Source organism: Choloepus didactylus, chromosome 6, assembly GCF_015220235.1.
Source record: "Choloepus didactylus isolate mChoDid1 chromosome 6, mChoDid1.pri, whole genome shotgun sequence".
Lineage (NCBI taxonomy): Eukaryota > Metazoa > Chordata > Mammalia > Pilosa > Megalonychidae > Choloepus > Choloepus didactylus.
The window spans coordinates 129948443-129969646 of NC_051312.1; the positions used below are offsets into that span (position 1 = coordinate 129948443).

The 21204-nt window shown below is 36.8% G+C and overlaps 1 protein-coding gene across 7 annotated transcripts in view; it reads right to left on the minus strand.

Annotated features, from left to right (window-relative positions):
• The window catches only part of USP28 (ubiquitin specific peptidase 28), a 77381-nt gene that overhangs the window by 11280 nt on the left and 44897 nt on the right, over nucleotides 1-21204 (minus strand). For 6 of the 7 annotated variants that reach the window (XM_037841498.1, XM_037841496.1, XM_037841494.1 and 3 more), the window contains 9 exons: nucleotides 20385-20458; nucleotides 19320-19396; nucleotides 16010-16158; nucleotides 14508-14635; nucleotides 12013-12108; nucleotides 8594-8764; nucleotides 6997-7217; nucleotides 6004-6074; nucleotides 4409-4637 (listed from right to left, as the gene is read on the minus strand). In XM_037841498.1, coding sequence (XP_037697426.1) covers nucleotides 4409-4637; nucleotides 6004-6074; nucleotides 6997-7217; nucleotides 8594-8764; nucleotides 12013-12108; nucleotides 14508-14635; nucleotides 16010-16158; nucleotides 19320-19396; nucleotides 20385-20458 — 1216 coding nt within the window. Of the gene's footprint in view, nucleotides 1-4408; nucleotides 4638-6003; nucleotides 6075-6996; nucleotides 7218-8593; nucleotides 8765-12012; nucleotides 12109-14507; nucleotides 14636-15653; nucleotides 15731-16009; nucleotides 16159-19319; nucleotides 19397-20384; nucleotides 20459-21204 lie in introns of those variants that run through there. The other variant, XM_037841499.1, reaches the window with a different exon arrangement.

A 21204-nucleotide genomic window follows, 5' to 3' on the forward strand; every position in this document is an offset into this window, starting at 1 on the left:
CTGCAGGAGAAGATGTGATCTCCACAGGAGTTAAAGTTCCCCGTAATTTTCGCTTGTTGGAAGAACTTGAAGAAGGACAAAGAGGAGTAGGTGATGGTGATGCTAGCTGGGGCCTTGAAGATTAAGACATGACACTTAGAAGGTGGTCAGGCATGATTATTGGGCCACCAAGGACAAATTCTGAAAACAGAATATATGGCCTGAAAACAGAATGTAGACCTAAATACCCAGAAGCACCATCAGTTTGTTTTGTAACAAAAATTAATATGAATAGAATAAATAAGTCCAGTGGAATGGCGGATGCAAAAATGTTAATATTAGTATACCATTAAAGTTCTACCTCAAGAGCAAAGATGTTTCCACAGCCACCAGAGGGACAAACATACAAAAATTAATTCTAGTGGATCTCACAGTTGTCCTAAATCAACAATCTTCTACTCATGTTAATGTCTTGATTAAGTATCACAATGCAGAATACCCAAACATTAAGTAAAAGAATTTCAGCTGGTAAACATGACCCGGACATTTGTAAGAATATATTTAATAGTTGTAAATCCATTATGTTTTCAGGTAACAGAAGGGAAAATGCCACACAATTCTTTTTCCTCTTATCAAGGCACTGTCATTTAAGCATAAACCTGGAGTACTCAAAGTACAAAAAATCCAGGTTTACAAGATGAAAGCATGGCAAGAAGTGTCAGATTGCTGTGGAAGGATATGTGTGTCTGAAAACTAATTTCAAGAAGGAAAAACATAACTTGCTTGTTTTATCCACTTGCTTAGTGAAAGAGTTGCAGCTTAAATTGTTTAAAGTAGCAGGTACAACGAATATTGTTGCAAACTGTGTTAATTTTTGAAGTATTGTGTGTGCTGACTACTAGTAGTATCAAAAGTATGTACAGGATTGTTTTGATACCTGTACATATAATAAAAAAAAAAAAAGTTGGGGGTATCAATGAATTTCTATTAAAAGCCATTCCTGTGTGCTACATGTAGCAGACATGGTAAATATTTGTTTACAGTCTTTGTTTAACAAACCATGCATTTAAGTTTAAGTGAAAACAAAAAAAGGAAATAGGTGTATGAATACATGACTTTGAGATCAAGTTAGTCTTAAAATGTAAATAAAATGTGGAAAGTGATCTCAAGAGAAAAAGCAAGCAAGCAATTTAATACAATGGTTAGACAAACAATAATACCTGGCTCATTAAAAGCTATGATGGAAAATGGCAAAGTTACCAAGAACATATTAAATTTCATTTCTAGTCCTGTGACCAAAACAAAACAAAAACAAAAACCTATAGCAGAAAAACACATACACTTACTGGTTGCCATTACTAGTCTTTTCACTAAGCAAATGAAAGTTTCCACTGTTTGTTTCTACAGTATAAAATGAACCATGCATGTAATAAGACCCCTACACTACAAACAGCTAGTATAGTCATTTGTATAATAACCCCACAAGCAGCTGTGCATGCCTCATGCCTTCACACTGTAAATATACAACTAAGAGGATCAGTTACTGTTAGGTGGTCAATTTTCCCCATCCTCTATACCCAGCCACACTAATCATAAAGACAACATCCTGCCTGGACAAAATGCCTTAAATAGATAGTATGTTTTTTGTTTTTTGTTTTTTTAAACTTATTTGACACAGTAAAATTTGAATTGCTTCTATGATCTGCACTGTAAAATGTTGGTCATAAGATCTTGCACAGATGTGAAAGGAAAAGAGACAGAATAATATAAATTGAAAGCAGCACAGAATTTGAAGTCAGAACTGAATCTGAATCTTAGGCCTGCCATTTATTTACTAGTTGTATGATTCCAGACAAGTGGAGAACCTTTTGGAGCCTGTTACCCAGCTAGAAAATGTGAGTAAGAATTTCTGCCCTACCTACCTCCTTTTTGAAGTTATGTTATTACAGAAATAAAGTTTGAAAGCAGGCTATAAAGAGTAAAGTACCAATATAAACAGATGATTATTATAGCTCTCAGCATTGGTAGTTAGTATTAAGAGGAGTATGAGGCTGTTCAGGAAACAGCTTTTAAAATTTAGCGATTCTCCAAAGGGTATAAAATAAAAAGTAAAAAACTAAAGACAACTTAAATATTTATCAATGGGAGGCTGGTTAAATAAATTATAAAGATCTCAATATAAAAGAAAGTACCATAAAACTCCTAGAAGATAATGTAGGAAAACATCTTCAAGACCTTGTATTAGGCGGCCACTTCCTAGACTTTACACCCAAAGCACAAGCAACAAAAGAGAAAATAGATAAATGGGAACTCCTCAAGCTTAGAAGTTTCTGCACCTCAAAGGAATTTCTCAAAAAGGTAAAGAGGCAGCCAACTCAATGGGAAAAAATTTTTGGAAACCATGTATCTGACAAAAGACTGACATCTTGCATATATAAAGAAATCCTACAACTCAATGACAATAGTACAGTCGGCCCAATTATAAAATGGGCAAAAGATATGAAAAGACAGTTCTCTGAAGAGGAAATACAAATGGCCAAGAAACACATGAAAAAATGTTCAGCTTCACTAGCTATTAGAGAGATGCAAATTAAGACCACAATGAGATACCACCTAACACCGGTTAGAATGGCTGCCATTAAACAAACAGGAAACTACAAATGCTGGAGGGGATGTGGAGAAATTGGGACTCTTATTCACTGTTGGTGGGACTGTATAATGGTTCAGCCACTCTGGAAGTCAGTCTGGCAGTTCCTTAGAAAACTAGATATAGAGTTACCATTCGATCCAGCGATTGCACTTCTCGGTATATACCCGGAAGATCGGAAAGCAGTGACACGAACAGATATCTGCACGCCAATGTTCATAGCAGCATTATTCACAATTGCCAAAAGATGGAAACAACCCAAATGTCCTTCAACAGATGAGTGGATAAATAAAATGTGGTATATACACACGATGGAATACTACGCAGCAGTAAGAAGGAACGATCTCGTGAAACATATGACAACATGGATGAACCTTGAAGACATAATGCTAAGCAAAATAAGCCAGGCACAAAAAGAGAAATATTATATGCTACCACTAATGTGAACTTTGAAAAATGTAAAACAAATGTCTTATAATGTAGAATGTAGGGGAACTAGCAATAGAGAGCAATTAAGGAAGGGGAAACAATAATCCAAGAAGAACAGATAAGCTATTTAACGTTCTGGGGATGCCCAGGAATGACTATGGTCTGTGAATTTCTGATGGATATAGTAGGAGCAAGTTCACAGAAATGTTGCTATATTAGGTAACTTTCTTGGGGTAAAGTAGGAACATGTTGGAAGTTAAGCAGTTATCTTAGGTTAGTTGTCTTTTTCTTACTCCCTTGTTATGGTCTCTTTGAAATGTTCTTTTATTGTATGTTTGTTTTCTTTTTAACTTTTTTTTCATACAGTTGATTTAAAAAAGAAGGGAAAGTTAAAAAAAAAAAAAAAAAGGAAAAAAAAAAAAAGATGTAGTGCCCCCTTGAGGAGCCTGTGGAGAATGCAGGGGTATTTGCCTACCCCACCTCCATGGTTGCTAACATGACCACAGACATAGGGGACTGGTGGTTTGATGGGTTCAGCCCTCTACCACAGGTTTTACCATTGGGAAGACGGTTGCTGCAAAGGAGAAGCTAGGCCTCCCTATGGTTGTGCCTAAGAGCCTCCTCCCGAATGCCTCTTTGTTGCTCAGATGTGGCCCTGTCTCTCTAGCTAAGCCAACTTGAAAGGTGAAATCACTGCCCTCCCCCCTACGTGGGATCAGACACCCAGGGGAGTGAATCTCCCTGGCAACGTGGAATATGACTCTCGGGGAGGAATGTAGACCCGGCATCGTGGGACGGAGAACATCTTCTTGACCAAAAGGGGGATGTGAAAGGAAATGAAATAAGCTTCAGTGGCAGAGAGAATCCAAAAGGAGCCGAGAGGTCACTCTGGTGGGCACTCTTACGCACACTTTAGACAACCCTTTTTAGGTTCTAAAGAATTGGGGTAGCCGGTGGTGGATACCTGAAACTATCAAACTACAACCCAGAACCCATGAATCTCGAAGACAGTTGTATAAAAATGTAGCTTATGAGGGGTGACAAGGGGATTGGGAAAGCCATAAGGACCACACTCCACTTTGTCTAGTTTATGGATGGATGAGTAGAAAAATAGGGGAAGGAAACAAACAGACAAAGGTACCCAGTGTTCTTTTTTACTTCAATTGCTCTTTTTCACTCTAATTATTATTCTTGTTATTTTTGTGTGTGTGCTAATGAAGTACAGTTTAAATCTTTTAAAAGGTACAAGATTTCCCATCTCCAGGCAGTACAGATTTCCCCACATTCCCACATCTCCGGGTTCTGCTAAGATAAAGATAACATACCCCCACCCCCACACTAATATAGTTTTACCTGCATTGAAGTGGGGTAGCTTGTCATTAATGTACATCAGACAGTAAGCACTAACATTTCTCAGGCCCCCATAGGAATCTCTTTCAAGTTCTTCCCAGGAAGATTCGGTAACAGAGATGTCATTGTATTTGAGCCAGATTTGTCGGGGTTGATTATAGATATAGGCCCAGTAGTGTCCAGCATTTGCTTGTCCTTCATGAACAAGAACTGCATGCAAGCGATAAGGCACCTGCAAGTCAGAAGGTATGCTCCTGAGTTGGTTAAGCAAAACAACCTAACAGAATTTAGGATATTCAAATTCAAAATCATTCCCAACTATGAGACATAGAAAAACTGACTATTTATATATGTGTTTCATATGGGTTTCATTTCAAAACATCTTGTTGATTCAAAATGAAGTAACAAAAATACAGCCATCTACGCCATTGGAACTACCACTTACGTTTCAGTTCTCAAATCTTCAAAATGTATTAGATGACTGCTCTGAGAACTCTTCCAACTCTAAACTCCTACATTATGCCTCTAAAACCAAAGATAACCTAAATATTTCTCCCCTAATTCCGAGCTCAGTTTATCTCAAACTATCCACTTAGAGAAAATGTCTACCACGTATGGGACCTACACAAGTTTCTCAGCAATCTTGTTCTATGTCTAATTTACTTGATAAAAATATTTAAGTTAGCATATTTCATTACAAGTAAGTCACATGCTCACTATACTTCTTCTTGTGTGTTGTTACCCATCTATCTGGGCAGAAGACCCTTTTAATTGTAAACTTGTTTAACATTTGAAGAGGACATATTTTTTCAACATGGAAGAAATAAAGCAATGCTTAAGTGCTCAGTAAATATTGGTGAAAGATAAGAAAATCAGTTATAGAATCAAATTAAACTTACACTTGATCAGTACCTTGACATGTTTTACTGGTGGTGAAACCCAGGATACACGTGGTACATTCCTGCCATGCAACAGAATTGTGCCTCAATGCCATCTTAGAAACAAAGCCCTAGCCCTACAGCTACTCTGTCCATCCATGAAAAGACCACTGCTAAGCCAGGCCCCAGACTGTTGATTCTTTCTCCCTCAGTGCCCAGAATGTTCTTCTAAACAAAAATTTCAGTAGATAATAAGAATTTCTGCCCTGCCTACTTTTCTTTCTGAAATTATAAATTATTAGAGAAATAAAGTTTGAAAGCACACTGCTAAATGAAAGATCACGAAGGATAACGGTACTCTGGAAAGGACAGATAGTCAGTTCCTAGTTCAGGATTTGCCCACGCCACCACTTAAATTACCATTTTGTAAGACATTTTTATTGCTATCTGACAGTAAACCTTTCTACTGTATGAAAAAATACCATATAGCAGAATCAAAATCAACATGTTCTAAGTTCTATTGTTGGTACTGTTGACATTGCTTTCTTTGGCCTTAAAAAAAGAAAGAGAGCAATACCTACTTCTATCTGAAATTTTTTCTTATATCTCAGGGAGATTACCATTCAGTCTCAAAGAAATACTATCAAATGCTCTTTTTGTATTTGCCATTAGCACCATTTGAACATGCCTTGACTAATTTCCCATCAATTTTCATTCTACCTGACGAAGGAGAGGATCACAGTACATCTGCTCAATAGTCTGGGTAGTGCTTGCAATACAATTCTTTAAATCTGTTAAAAAAGAACACTTAAAGTTAAAATTATCTCACTCCATGTCACATAGGCTGCTTCAACTAAGCAAATGGTAGTGGCTTATCTGTGACCACAGTTCTGATGGTTTCAGCTTCACTGTATGAACCACAAAGGATTACACATAGTTTTAAAGCAGTTGGTTCTTTAGGTTCTTATGAAGGCTTTTAGTTCTTATGAAGGCTTTAGGTTCTTATGAAGGCTTTTAGTTCATTACAATTACACCGAAGTTCTAAAAATTATCTTTTGTAATAGGCACCAAAATTTCTTGAAGGGGAAAACGTCTACTTAGGAAAAGACCTTAATAGGTCACTGGAACGTATTATATATTCTCAAAGACAGGATCTAAAAGGAGAAACTGGAATCTGGATTTTTATTCATTTTTTTGCTTCCTAGATAAAAGGAGAAAGGAAGGGGAGAAGGAATAGTCTAAGCAGCATGGAAGAATTATTCATTCACAAAAATGAATAATCAATTTTACATTGTGTGTGTTGTTCAAACATTCCCTGCCTCATTAATATTTAATAAAGCATGTTTCATACAGAAAAGACTTTTAAAAATATTAAGTCCAAGAAAGCCAAATTCTAAGTTTGGGTCAACTGAAGCCAGGGTTGGGATGAACAACCGTAGAAACAAAAATCAGCAGATGTAGAAAAATCCCAGCCAAAGGCGATGAGAGCCTAAGTTTCCCAGAAATGCCGATAAACCTTTCCATAGCTGTAGAATGAGGGTGTGTGCCAGTGTTATAGGAAACTAAAAGTACAGAAGAGGCCACAACCACCATTTCAGAATTCAACAGTAAACGAGGCAATGGCAGGAGGTATGCCCAAGGTGCTAGACCTCCAAATTCATATAAACAAAAAAGGCAAGGAATAATTTCTTGACAGGTTCTTAAAGAGCCAACCTTGTATATCTTGTTCAATCTCACTCCTCCACCTCTGAAGACAGGTCTTAACAAAATTTATCTCCTCATCTGTGACTGTTCGAGGAGCTGGGTGTGTAGGCATTTCCATGGAAGACTGAGAAGATGGAAGTGGCTTACTCATGATCTTAGACTTGTGTTGAGAATCTTCAGGAGAAGGAAAGGAACTTTCAGCATCCTGAGAAGAGCTTTCTGTACTTGCACTGAAGGAACACAAAAATCATGCTCACATGATAATTTCCAAGACAAGCCTTGGACTAAATTAATGTACTCTGGAAAGCAAGATGCTATATGAAAAAGCAGTTATTATTTAGTGAGTATTTACTTTGTATAGGTACTGAGCCAAACCTTTTCTTTATATGTACCATCTCATTTGTTTATGAGGCAGATACTATTATTAACTCCATTTTTCCAGGTTAGAGAAATTAAGCAACTTTCCCAAGTTCACCTAGCTAGTAAGTAACAGAAAGGGATTTAAACCCAGATCTGCTTGACTCTATGGTTCATATTCCCTAAACATTTATACTGCCTTCTCATGAAAAAAGGAACAAGAAGAAAAATGGAAAAGGGAAGGCTGGAACTGAAGCAATCAAGGAATCAACTACAGAGTCTCCAAGACACAACTAACTAAAGTAAGACTATTCAGAAACAAAATATACAGAAAAAACAAAAGTGGAGTATCAGCTGAACCTTCAACTCATAGGAATACAAACTAGGTGGCACCTTGGGAGAGTACAGACAAGCAGGAGTCAACAACCCCAGCTCTCCACTCATTAGCTAAAAACCCAGGGAAAAATTACTAGTCTCTGGTAAGTAATCTGGTATCTCATCTATAAAATACATACATATATCAACTTCCTTACATCATCATTGTAAAATTTCTGAGAAAAAAATATGTAAAGCAGCTGTACAGTCAATGTTAATTCACCTAATTAACTATTGTCCAGAGTACAAACTGCACATAGACAAACCAACTGGAATATAAAATAAGCTTCTGACCATATTTAGGTTTCTGTTTCACATCAAAACTGAAGAACATAAATTCCCTTTAGCTTTGACTTAAGAAGAAGCCCTCACTCTCTCCTTCTCTACTCCTCCTTCTCTCCCTCCCCACCTCACCCCCACCCCCACAAAATAATGGAGGAAATCTCCTTCCCCAAAGGAAAGTGCATATGGAAAAATAAGCCCCATATATGCAAGAGAGCAGATACCACAATCACAGGAGATTACACATATACACACATACCCCATAACTTTAAAAGAATTATTTTATGCAATTAAATAGCCTGCCCAACCATTTTAAAAGGTTAAAACGCTTTATGTTTCACAAATACATGAATACATTCTATTTTTTAAAAATCCAAACACTGAGGTAGAGTATAAGCCCACTTCACCCCAAGAATCATGCCATTCTCTAAAAGTAATCCTTCTTAACATTTGGTATGCTCCATCCAGATATGATTTCTATGCATACACAGATGAATGCATATTGTTATTAGGAGGGAGGGGGGTTTGGAGGAATGGTTTGTTGTGTTTTTTTTTTAACAGAAGTTTGGCCATAAATAAATTTTTTTATTACCTTCCCTCAGATGTCAGCTCAGAAACCGGGCAATGCACTGGTAACGTCACTGGTGTGTCACTCTGAGATGAAGAGCTTTCTGAGGCAGGCTTTGTACTAGCAAATTCAATGACATACTTCAGCATGTCTGGGAGTGGGAACCGAGCTGGGCCCGAGCCGTACTTCACATACCTAAGAGGCAAATACAGTAATACTCTGCTGATCTAGTCTGCTTTGTATTTTGAGACTTGCTGACAACATTCTGTTATCCTGTGGATGATAAAAAGGCTTATTCCTAAAGGCAATGCAATATTTAATAGGTTTCTCAAATGATTTAAAGGGTAAAAATTCTCTTAACTATAAAAGTAAAAACTGATCATCTAAATTGTTATACCTGGGAGAAAACATTTCAAATGGGCTTGTGATGGTTTGAAGCTATATGTACCCCAGAAAAGATCATGTTCTTTCAATCCATTCCTGTGGGTGTAGACCTACTGTGGGTGGGACCTTTTGATTAGGCTATTTTGGCTGAGATGTGACCCAGAGAGAAGACACAGAAAAAAGCCCCCAATAAAGCTCAGCGAGGAAAGCCAGAGAAGCCAAGAGACAAGGACATAAACAGACGCTCAAAGAGGAAGCCAGAAACTGGAAGCAACGAAACCCAGGACCAACAGACATCGCCATGTGCCTGGCCATGCAACAGAGGAGTTGAGGATGCCAGTCTTGGGGAGAAGGTTTCATCCTGTTGACACCCTGATATGGACATTTTTTCACGGTCTCAGAACTGTAAATGTGTAAGCTAATAAATCCCCATTATAAAAGTCAACCCATTTCTGATATATTGCATTTCATCAGCTTTAGCAAACAAAAATAGGGCTCCTAGTCAAAACTCACAACAGTTATGCTTTCTTTTGATGTCCTATCACATTTAGGTTCTGGTTTCCTGAAGGAAAATAGATGTATTATAAGTACCCCAAACTGAAAATAATGCTGGTGCCCTAGGACCCAAAATGGTTTTTCTTTGCTGATCTTTAGACCAAGTATCTGTCAATTAAGAAAAATGAGAGAGAGAAAGCTAGAAATGGAAAACAGGTGTTGGTAAAGGTCAGCCTTTAAGAAATCTGAGAACTGTTCTTTTCCAGGATCCTAAGTACCCTATTATTCATTCACTCATTCAAGAGCATAGGCCATGTATGAATTACTGAAGATTTCTTTGGGATTAGTAAATAATGACACCCAATATTCTGCCATTACTAGCACATGTGGGTAAGAGGTTTACTTTAATGAATTCTATAGTTCACATTGCAGGAGAGTTTAAAATGTAAAATAATCAAGTTGACTTATTGGTACAGGTAACCCCATAATTCTAGGTTTCCATTTTACAAAGGAAATGAGTCACTCTGCATTTTCCTTCTCTTAATAAAGTGGAAAAAATAAACAAGAATAGAACTTGTCTGTTTCTACATCAGAAAGAACATTACGAAATGAAAATACTAGCGGGAAATTAAGTATAATGCAACTCAAAGTCTACAACATGTTAGAGGGTATATAGCAAAGACACTTCATAGAGTGCTCATTTAAAGAAGTAGAACTGAGAATCTAGCTGACACAGAGAACTACAGGTTTCATCTAGAATCTGCAATAGGTAAAAGTAGAGGGAGCTTAGAGAACTGTTCTATTTCTTTGAAGTGTTTCCTTGCCTTCAGTTCAGCTATTACCAGCTTATACAAACTCTACTTATTTTCAAGATCTGCTTTTTTCATGAAGTCTTCCTCAATATCCCATAACCCCCAGTGCTGGGAAGAACATCTTCCCTCTCTGAACTTCTTCAGTACATAAACTGAACCTCTTTTGTCTACCCCACAGCACACAATAAGTCTTTTTAGGCACTCAGTGTTGGGTGAATTAACATATGACTGGCCTGGACCAAAAGAAGCATTTTCTTTCTATAGTAATTTCACATGCAATGCAGCATTTATAACCTGTCATCGGATTTTTAAGTCATCATTTCATAATTGTAATTTTTTCCCAGGTTTGATACATTTTAATATGGTATTGAAATTATTTCTTAGGGAAAACGTTTCTCTATGAAATTGATCTTCAATTTTATGACAATCATTTTCCTGTTCTTCTACTGACTTGAGTTCCTTTAGACAACTTTTAGGACCAATTACTTCACACAACACAGCATCTGTATTAGTTTACCTACCCTCACCTCAGTTTAATGGTGCCCATTAACAGTTTCTCATTTATTTTCCCAGGAGTGTAGTATAGAGCAGATATGTGTAACCTTTAAGAAATAATATACAACTGAAACTATCTAAAATTTAAGAAGTCATTTTACTTTAAAAAAAAAAATACTAAAAAAATGCTTCTATATTCTATTTTAAAATCTAAATAAGCCAAGAATGCTTTGATTACTGGTGAACTGAGTATTTTTGAGCTATAAAACATTAGATACATTTGGTTCCACAGAAACAATTAAAAATTTCCAGCCTTAACAAACTAAAACCTTAAAAATAAAATATTGCCCCATTTTGAGTCTTGTAAATCACTTCCAGGACAAGAGTTGAGGAATCAATCCTCAGCTGAAGTCTGTTAAGACAAATGGATGCCTGGTCACAATACATCTTAGATAAGTTCTTCCTAAGTGAGGGAGAAGAAGCTGAAGGGGAAAATAGGTATAGGTGCAGGGTCTGTCTTGGCCCTATTACGGAAGGTGTTGCCTCACAGGGAAATGAATGACCTAGCAATGGAGTGGGTGAAGGGATGGCATTGGTGCAGCAAAATTATTAAAGATATAAAGGGATAAACAGCCACTGACAGTGTACAGGATCTCTTTCTTAAATGTTAAATAAAAGGAATCTATTACACTAGAAAGAAATCACACTGGCTCCTTCTTAATAAGCCACAGTGTGATTCTGCAGAAATAGTCAGTTAAAAAAAAGCAAAATTCCTTCACAGGAGAAAGGATTTTGTATGTGTCAGAAATATTAGCCCTTTTAATCAGTCAGCACTGCTCTCAGTTGAACAGCATTGCTTTGTACCTTTTCCAGACACTTCAGAACCAGCTTTTCAAGACAAGGGGATTGAGGAATTGTGACAATTAGTGAAAAATATGATAAGGGGAATAGGAACAGTAAAAGGTTATGAAATCAGAACTTGGATTCTCCTCAGCACAGTGCCAGGAACTAACTATGTGACTTTAGGTCCCTCAAGTCCCCTGGGACTACTATTTGACCATATATCATATTAGCTGATTTTGAAGACTATTTCCAGATATAAAATCATACTTAGAAAAAATTTCCTCAGTTATTTTATATGATATCCTAGCTCATACTTAAATTCTGAATTAATTTTTAAATATAAACAAATTATCTGATTTTATATTCCACTCTTTATCTTTTATATTTCTAAGCATGATGGTATCAATGACTTACCTTTCCAGTTTTAGCTGCAGAAATTTTATTTCCTCCTTCAACTTTCGAATATATTCTCTCTTACTTCGAATAAGCTCTTTGCTCCTGTACATGTACCTAAGCAAATAATCCCACAAGCAAAATTTAAAGACATTAATGACAAAGTTTCAATTAACCAGAAATATAAGGAAACTTCCTCAATCAGATAAAGGGACTCTATGAAAAATCTACAGCTAACATCATATTTAATGGTGAAAGACAATGTGTTCCCCTAAGATCAGGAACAAGGCAAGGTTGTCTACTCTCACCACTTCTATTCAACAATGTACTGAAGATAGAACTAGCATAATAAGGTAATAAAAAGAAACAAAAGGCATACAGATTGTAAAGGAAGTAAAACTGCTTTTAGTTGCAGATGACATGACTGTCTACACAGAAAATCTCAAGGAATCTACAGAAACCCACTAGAACAAGTGAGTTTAATAAGGTCAAAGGTTACAAAGTCAATAAAAAAAGAAAAATATCAATTGCATTTCTATATATTCATAACCTACAATCAAAAAGTAGATTGTAAAGAATAACATGTAAAAAATATCAAAAACATGAATTTGCAGGAGTGGTGGTGGAGGTAAATTTAATCAAATATATGCAAGACCTATACACTAAAAATTAGAAAAAAACACTGCTGAGAGAAATTAATGAAGGCTCAAATAAATGGAGTTATACCATGTTCATGGATTGAAAGACTCAATATTGTCAAGATGTCAATTTTCCCCAGATTTACCTACAGGTTCAATATAATCCCAAACAAGAGCCTAACAGTCTTTTCGTAAAACCTGGCAAGCTGATTCTAAATATACAAATGCAAAGGACCTAGAACAACCAAAACAATTTTGAAAAAGAAGAACAAAGTTGGAGGATTCATCCTATTTCATTTCAAGATTTACACCAAAGCTACATTAAGCAAGGCATAAGAACAGACGTACAGAGCAATGAAAGACAACAGAGAATCTAGAAATAGGTGTACAAATATATGTTCAATTACGTTTTACAAAAGCGCCAGGGAAACTCAATGAAGAAAAGGAGTCTTCTCAACAAATGGTTCTAGAACAATTGGGCATTTATAAGCATTTCCCGTCCCTACCCCACCAAAAAACCCTATCTCATACCATTTATATGGGCCATAGACCTAAATGTAAGAGTTAAAACTGTAAAATTTCTAAAGGGAAAACATAGGAAAAAACCTTTGTGAACTTGGGTGGGCAAAGATTTCTTAGATTGAACACAAAAAGCACAAACTATAAAAGAAATTGATACACTAGATTTCATCAAAAACAAAAAACTTCTGCTCTTCTAAAGATAATGGTAAGAAAATGAAAAAGACGAGCCATAGAGAAAATGTTTGCAAAGTACATGTTTGATAAAGAATTTGTATCTAAAATGTATAAAGACCTCTAAAACTCAGTATCAAGAAAACAAACCCAATTTAAAAGTGGAGAACAGATTTGAACTGACACTTCACCAAAGAAAATGCAAAATGACAGCTAAGCACAAAAGATGCTCAACATCATTAATTACCAGGGAAGTGTAAATTAAAAGAAAAATAAGATACTACTATAAACTCACTAGAATTACTCAAGTTAAAAAGACTGATAATTGCAAGGATTGACAAGGATTTGGAGCAAATGGAGTTCTCACATAGTGCTGGTGTGAATGCAAAATTGAACCTCCACTTTATAAAAGTTTGGAAATTTCTTTGTCCATCAACTAGTGAATGGAAAAAAAGATTGTGGTACAACCATACAATGGATACTACCAGCAATAAAAAGAAATGAACTACTGATCCATGTAACAGCATGGATGAATCCTAACGGAAAGAAGACAGTCATAAAAGGGTACATAAATATTGAATATTAATGGCATTAATGTGATATTCTAGAAATGACAAAATTAAACGGTTAGAAAACAATTAAGTGGTTGCCAGGGCCTAGGGGTGGAGGAAAGGGACTGACTGCAAAGGGGCAAGAGGGAACATTTTCTGTGATGGAAATGTTCTGTATCCGGACAGTGACAGTTGTTACTTGACTATACATTTGTCAAAACTCATCAGCTGTACAAGTCAAAACAGTGAATTTTTTTTGGTATTCAAACTCTGCCTGAATAAACTAGACTTTAAGAAAAATTAAAATTTGCTAAGTTCGGTCTAGGATTTTTTCCCCCCGGGGATACAAATAGAAAAACACACACTGTGGCTATTCCACATACTATCCCTCACCTCGAAATCAGCAAGGCTCTTATCTAAAGCCGAGCTACTCAAAATGTGGGCCAGAGATCAGAAGCATCATTACCATCAACTTGGAGCTTCTTAGAACAGTAACTCCTAATACCCCTAGAATCAATGAATCCAAATCTGCATATTGTCAAGTCCCAGGTTAATTCCTATGCACTTTATCTTTAGTACATGCTCATTTCTACTGTTACAATGTATCTGGAAAGCAATCAATCAAAGAACTCACCTGTCCATATAAATAATCTGAGGAAATTCCAGCTTATTATGAATTTTCTCTGGCTGACCAAGGGACTGATTGAACTCAAATCTTGAGAGTTCAAAGGTCAACACTGGAGGTAGCTTTGTAAACCAACGCTATGGCAGAAATAGAAACATGGAAGAAAGAAAAATTGTTAGGAAATAGCAATAACTATGTTTAAAATGTCCCTTATCAAATTTTCTTTTCAGGTTATGGACTTTATATTCAATCAAATTCATACTAGAGCATTTTTTAACCCCAAATACTAAAAAAAAAAAAACCCGTGAAATAGCCTCACGATTATGATTTATCAAGTTTCTGACAAATGTCTCACAAGGAACCCAGTCGAGTAAACCTACAATGCTACCCTGAGTTTCAAGAAAAGCAAGTACTGACTTATAAAAACTTCAACTGTCACTGATCATACATCGGAAGAAGCTAAACCAGGAAAGGCATTTCAGTTCAATTCACCTGAGTGCTAGAAGTCCATATGAACAGCTTTAAATATTTCCTTTCAAGAGGTACAAACAGCTCTGTTCCCGTCCGATACCCTGAGGTGAATCTAGAATCTTTCTTTTTTTTGGAAAGCATTCCCAATCTTGAGTAAAGATATTCAGAAGTCTAAGTAGCTAACGAACACTTTTTCTCTTTTATAAGCAAGTACATCAGATCTACACAGGTGGTATAGATATGTCTCCCATCAGGAGTTAGTTCTTTCCCTGAAAAGTTTGGGAGACAGTAGCTCTACCCCAGTTCCAACACTGCCTCTACAGCCAATGCACTTTCACAAGGTTCACTTTAGGCTCCCTATTTTAATTCAAGAAAGCTTTCTTTACTACTATAGTACTGAGTTGGACTCTTATATAAACCTCAATTTTGCCTCCAATATATGAGGAAAAGAGAACAATCCAAAATGTGTAGTGCTGATAATCATGCTACAAATACTACTTACTAATTATTCTTAACTGGAATTTTGACGTATTAATTACCCTCATTCTCCCTAATTTCCCCCTTTATCTGCAACCCACAAAAGAAAATAAAAATGAAATGTTAAAAATCTTAAAGCAAAGGCAGAAGAATTAACAACTGAGAACAACAAGTACTATAATAGGGAAAATATTCTAAATGGCATACCATAGGAGTTAAGCACTGTACTTTTACCCTCCGAAAATATGGAGGCAGTGGGTTCTCCCTACTCAGGTACAGGTAGGCTTCAACAGAAAAAGAGAAACTTGATCATACTTAAAACATCAGAAGCAGCATATAACCTTTAAATGATTAACTCAAATTCATAGTTTTTACCAGTAAAGAATTTATTTATCAAAGGACTAAGATTCACTGACTCATATTAACTCATGAGCGACTGAGACCAATTCAAGTTGTTAAGGGTGAAGTTATTTAATATATGATGGGAAAATAATTTGCCTAAAAGCTCAGTCCTACTTAACTGGCTTCATCATTGGCACAGCAAATAAAAATGTCCAACTTACTTCTTGTCCATACTTTACTGACTGGTCAGAAGGAAGCAGCTCAATGTCACCCTCCACCATGGCCCCTTCCAAACATTCATCTAAGTTGCGGTAACCGTTTACCTGAAGGGGATACTGGCCGAAGGTCTCGTTGTTACAAAAGGGCTTTCCTAGGCAGAGACAGAGTGATTTTTAAAATTCCTCACTACATCTATCTATAACCTTTTTTCTGGCACCACAGAGAAAGTATCTTCTTAAATTCAGCAACCTCCAAAGAACTGGTTAGAAGTGCACTTAAGCCTATAAGGCAAGTTCCAATGAACCACTGGATCCAGGCATTGACCATTAACGGCTGCCAACATCGCAAAAAAGAGAGATAACCAGACATATGTGCCTCGTGATCAAAGCACATCCCACCACCTATGAATTAGTCTTGCCAAAAAGTCTTACCTGAATCTGGTCAAACCTCTAGATCCAACTACCAATTTGTAAGACTAAAAGTAAAGAGGAACATGTTAAACTGTAAGATGGGAATGCAAGCAGCAAAATCCAGACTGTGGGGAAATACTACAGAACAAACAACCCATATTCTTAAAAAAATATACATTTCAAGGGAAAAACAATGGATTTTCAAGGGACTTAAAAGAAGACATATCGATCAATCATAATGTGGGGACTGCATTTGGATCTCCATTAAAACTGTAAAAACAAACTATAGGCAGAATATTTTCACGTGCTCTGAACATGCTGCCATTCAGAGTAGCTCCTGAATCCATTCAGAGAAGCTCTAGATTTCAGGGCAATGTGGTTCGACTTCCCCACCCTGTAGATCTGAGTTTAAGGACAGCATCATTTTCTTTCTGGCTGAAGAATGGCATTTAACATTTCTTGAAGAGAACCCTAACTAATACACTGTGTGATTGTGTAAACCTTGTGACTGACACTTCCTTTATCCAGTGTATGGGCAGGAAATTTCTGAATTATTCATAGGTTAACATCAAGGAACACTTTAGGCTCCAGAATGTAATACTGGAGTTATGGATCTCTGAAGTGGAGCAGCTCCAAGTGATGACAAGACAAGATGTAACCCCCGCAAAGGTAGATGTAATGAAATGAAGACTTAACCTCAGAGAAGCCAGAGATGGAAGAGGTAGCTGAGAGTTTCCAGATCCTAATTCAGAGAAACAGAAAAAAACACTGGAAAGAAGAATGCAAACGAATCCTGGCGTGGGAGAAATATTAAAGTGGGAGTGGACCAGGCTATGTGGGACATGCACCCAGGGAAGTGCTCCCCCAAGCTCTTCCCTGGGTGCAAGGTGGACTACTCAGTTATTTCTTCCGCAAAGGAGAGCAGCAGGTGCAAGGAAAGGCTAAACCTGCTTATAATTGTGCCTAAGAGTCTCCCCCTGAGTACCTCTTTGTTGCTCAGATGCGGCCCTCTCTCTTGAACTAAGACACCTTGGTGGGTGATCTCGCTGCCCTCCCCCCTACATGGGACCTGACTCCCAGGGGTGTAAATCTCCCTGGCAACGCAGGAGATGACTCCCGGGGATGAATCTGGACCTGGCATCATGGGATTGAGAACATCTTGATCAAAAGGGAGATGCAAAATGAAACGAAATCAAGTTTCAGTGGCTAAGAGACATCAAATGGAGTCGAGAGGTCACTCTGATGGACATTCTTACGCACTATATAGATAACACTTTTTAGGTTTTAATGTATTGGAATAGCTAGAAGTAAATACCTGAATCTACCAAACTCCAACCTAGTCGCCTTGACTCTTGAAGACGATTGTATAACAATGTAGCTTACAAGGGGTGACAGTGTGATTGTGAAAACCTTGTGGATCACACTCCCTTTATCCAGTGTATGGATGGATGAGCAGAAAAATGGGGACAAAACCTAAATGAAAAATAGATAGGATGGGTGTGTGTGTGTGTGTGTGTGTGTGTGATTTGGGTGTTCTTTTTTTATTTTTATTTTTTATTCTGATTCTGATTCTTTCTGGTATAAGGAAAACATTCAAAAATAGATTGGGGTAATGAATGCACAGCTATAAGATGGCATTGTGAACAGCTGATTATACACCATGGATGTTTGTATGATATGTGAATATATCTCAATAAAACTGAATTTAAAAAAAAAAGAGCAGCAGCGTCAGCATAATGTAGGGTTTCTCAGCAGGGTAGTGCTGGGACTGGAGGCAAATATTAAGGCTCACGTAGTTCTGCTATTCCTTAAGCATTTCCTCTTCCTCCAATTCCTGTTGGGCCTAGATTAGGCAATTACCATCAGGAAGGTGTTTGGTAGGAATATAAAAGTAAGAATAGACTGGGAGACTGGTAGCGTACCACCAAGTTAGTAAAACATTGCTTTAATTAAAAATAATAAACTGAATACCAGGCATATTTAAGAAACAGAGTCAGAGTTTCAAGATGGCACATTGGTTTGAGGATGCTACTGAAATTTGTAGCTTTGGAACAGTTCAAACTTACTACAATGCATAGGTTTATTCTAAAAAGAGATTCACAAAAAAAATAAAGAGAGATTCATATATAGCTCAGAGGAAAACATTGTTTCAAAGGAATTTGCATCACTGTAAACACCTTGTACTCCTGATTTTAAAGATAGAATAAAATAAGGTTTTACATTAAAAAAACTATAAAATAATTATAAAACAAAATGGAAATCTGAACACTGACAACGTATTTGATATTAAGAAATGCTTTTTTTTTTTTTTTGAGTGATTATTGTTTGGGGTTATGTTTTTAAAAGAATATGGGAGGTGTAGGTGTAAGAGTAGACAAGGGTTAGATGAGGAATGACTGGCCAAGAGCTAGTGGCTGCGGGGTCTATGAGGGTTTTTATACAGTTCTACTTATATGTATTCAAAATTCTCCATAGTCAAAAATAAATACATAAACGTGTGTCAAGCATGCAACTCAGACAAGTCTCTACAGCAGACAAACATTTCTGGCAATCTAACGCAATAAAAATCTTTTGAGATTAGATATTACATAGGGAAAATCAATATACTCATAAAACCGAGTGATATCACTTAAGCATTTGACATTAATGCTAGATTTGGCCTATGCAAATATTATACAATTTAATATAACTATGAGACCAAGATTTTCCCATTTTAACAGATATAGTTTGCCCACAATTACAAAGAATCTAAGAAGCAGAACCAATATTTAGAACTCTGTTTGTCTGACTCTAAAGCCTTTTCACTATACTGCCTCCCCAAAGGGAAAATTTAACAATCACTGTCTCCTAGAACAGTAATAAATAGGTGGTCTAGAATTAACATTCACAACAGAGAGTTTACCTTCACGAATCCCTTCAGTCAGGAAAGTACCATAGAATAACTGCACCATTGGATTTTCAGATTTGTTCCTGGGATTGCTGCTTTTAAAAAGGAGACAGTTCAGTGTCATTCGCATCAAACATTCACTACACCAAACCCAGCCATCATTCAAAAGCAAAAGAGTGCATTTTATCAATCCCCTGACAGCCAAATATATTCTAAAATAAATACTGGATTAGTTCAGTTCCAACATTCATTGAACAAGTATACAACCAGCCTTGTGCTAAGTTCTGAAGACACAAAGACAATAAGGCATGATTCCCGGCCTTAATCAGCTTAAAGTCTAATATGGGAGCCACACATACAGACAAATTCATGTATATGCATACATTCAATATAAACTTCTATATCCAACGAGAGGTATATTCTGTATAGAAGAAGTATAGAGGTAAGAATAAACCCTCTTGTGGAAGTTTTGCAAGTAAATACACAAAAAAATTTTCCCAATGGCAGAACAGGAATGGAATGAAAATCATTCTGTTCTACAAGCCCACCTTAAATTGTTATTAAGTATGTAAGCTACTATTTGCCAAGCTGTTTTATAACATATAATTCTAGAGTTAAAATAATTTAGAAAACCAATTTTTCAGCCTCTGTATTAGATGAGGGGTATACATATTCTTTGCCCTGAATTTCACTTCTGTTAGTGACTCAAATGACAAAAACCTATTCTCTACACAGTCTAAGAAGACTTCAAAAGGGATCGTAGGTTAAATTTAATATATCTACATTAAACTACCAGGTTCATACGTACCATTAATTTGACCTAATCCATAGCAGCACAGGCTATGATTTTAACAAAGTTAACAGGTATGACCCTTTTAGTTAAAAAGTTAGAGGTTAACATAATTATCTGTATCATCAGAGGGGAAAACCAAAGCAATGGGAATATCTCACTGGTTATCTCATAAGGTTTGGTAAAAACCAGCTATTTCTACTCGAGAACAGGAACTTTCCCCCATGTCAAAATTCTCACTGGACCACTGTGAACAGGAAGGATGGTACAAACAAATCCTCAACACTCACTTAACATTAACAGCTAGCTGGAATGCGTCCTCTAGCCAATCCAGGAGCTTGTGTGTGAATTCGCTCACATCTTGCTATAAGAGAGGCACAATCATATAAGAGTTAGATCCAACAGTGCACTTAGGGAAATGAAAATTTGCTCATCCCATCAATGGCTAAGATTCCACTACTATAAAAGGATTTCCTTTTTAGGGCCAAATATCATGAAGATACAAAGAAACTGGAGCCCAGCTACTCCACCAAAACAGAAGGCAAGTTAGGCAACATTTGATTAAGTCGTGGCTAGAAGAAAATAGGAATTCTACTACTTCTAGCCACATCTATCCATGGCAGAGGAAATCAAACAAAAAGGCCCAAAGAAGAGACAATAGCCCTCGAGAAGAATGTAGAGCTCTGAATAGTAAACAGAAACTTTTAAAAAAATTGCTCTGAGAATTTTGTAGCAGGAGGTAGGGAAAGGAAATGAAGGTAACTAATGTCTAGAAAAGGAAGACTGCTAGTAAAGCTTCTCAACTCAAGTTTAGACAGTTTTCTATCTGGGCCATCCCAAGGCAAAGCTGTAGACAAAGGACTCTACTTTTCTCAGCGATCCTTTGCCATGCAACGCTGGGATATTTTCCAACCTCCTCCTTTCTACTTTAACAGCCCCTGTGTAATTCTATTCTTTCTACTGCTCTTTCTTCCTCCCTTTAGAACTGCCACCCCCCTCCCCCCACACACACACACAATCTCTCTCTTTACCATCTGTTCTTTAGGCATTATAAAAAGGCAAAACCAGAAACCCCTGGCACTGCTTAGTCACGTTCAGAGTTTACACAAT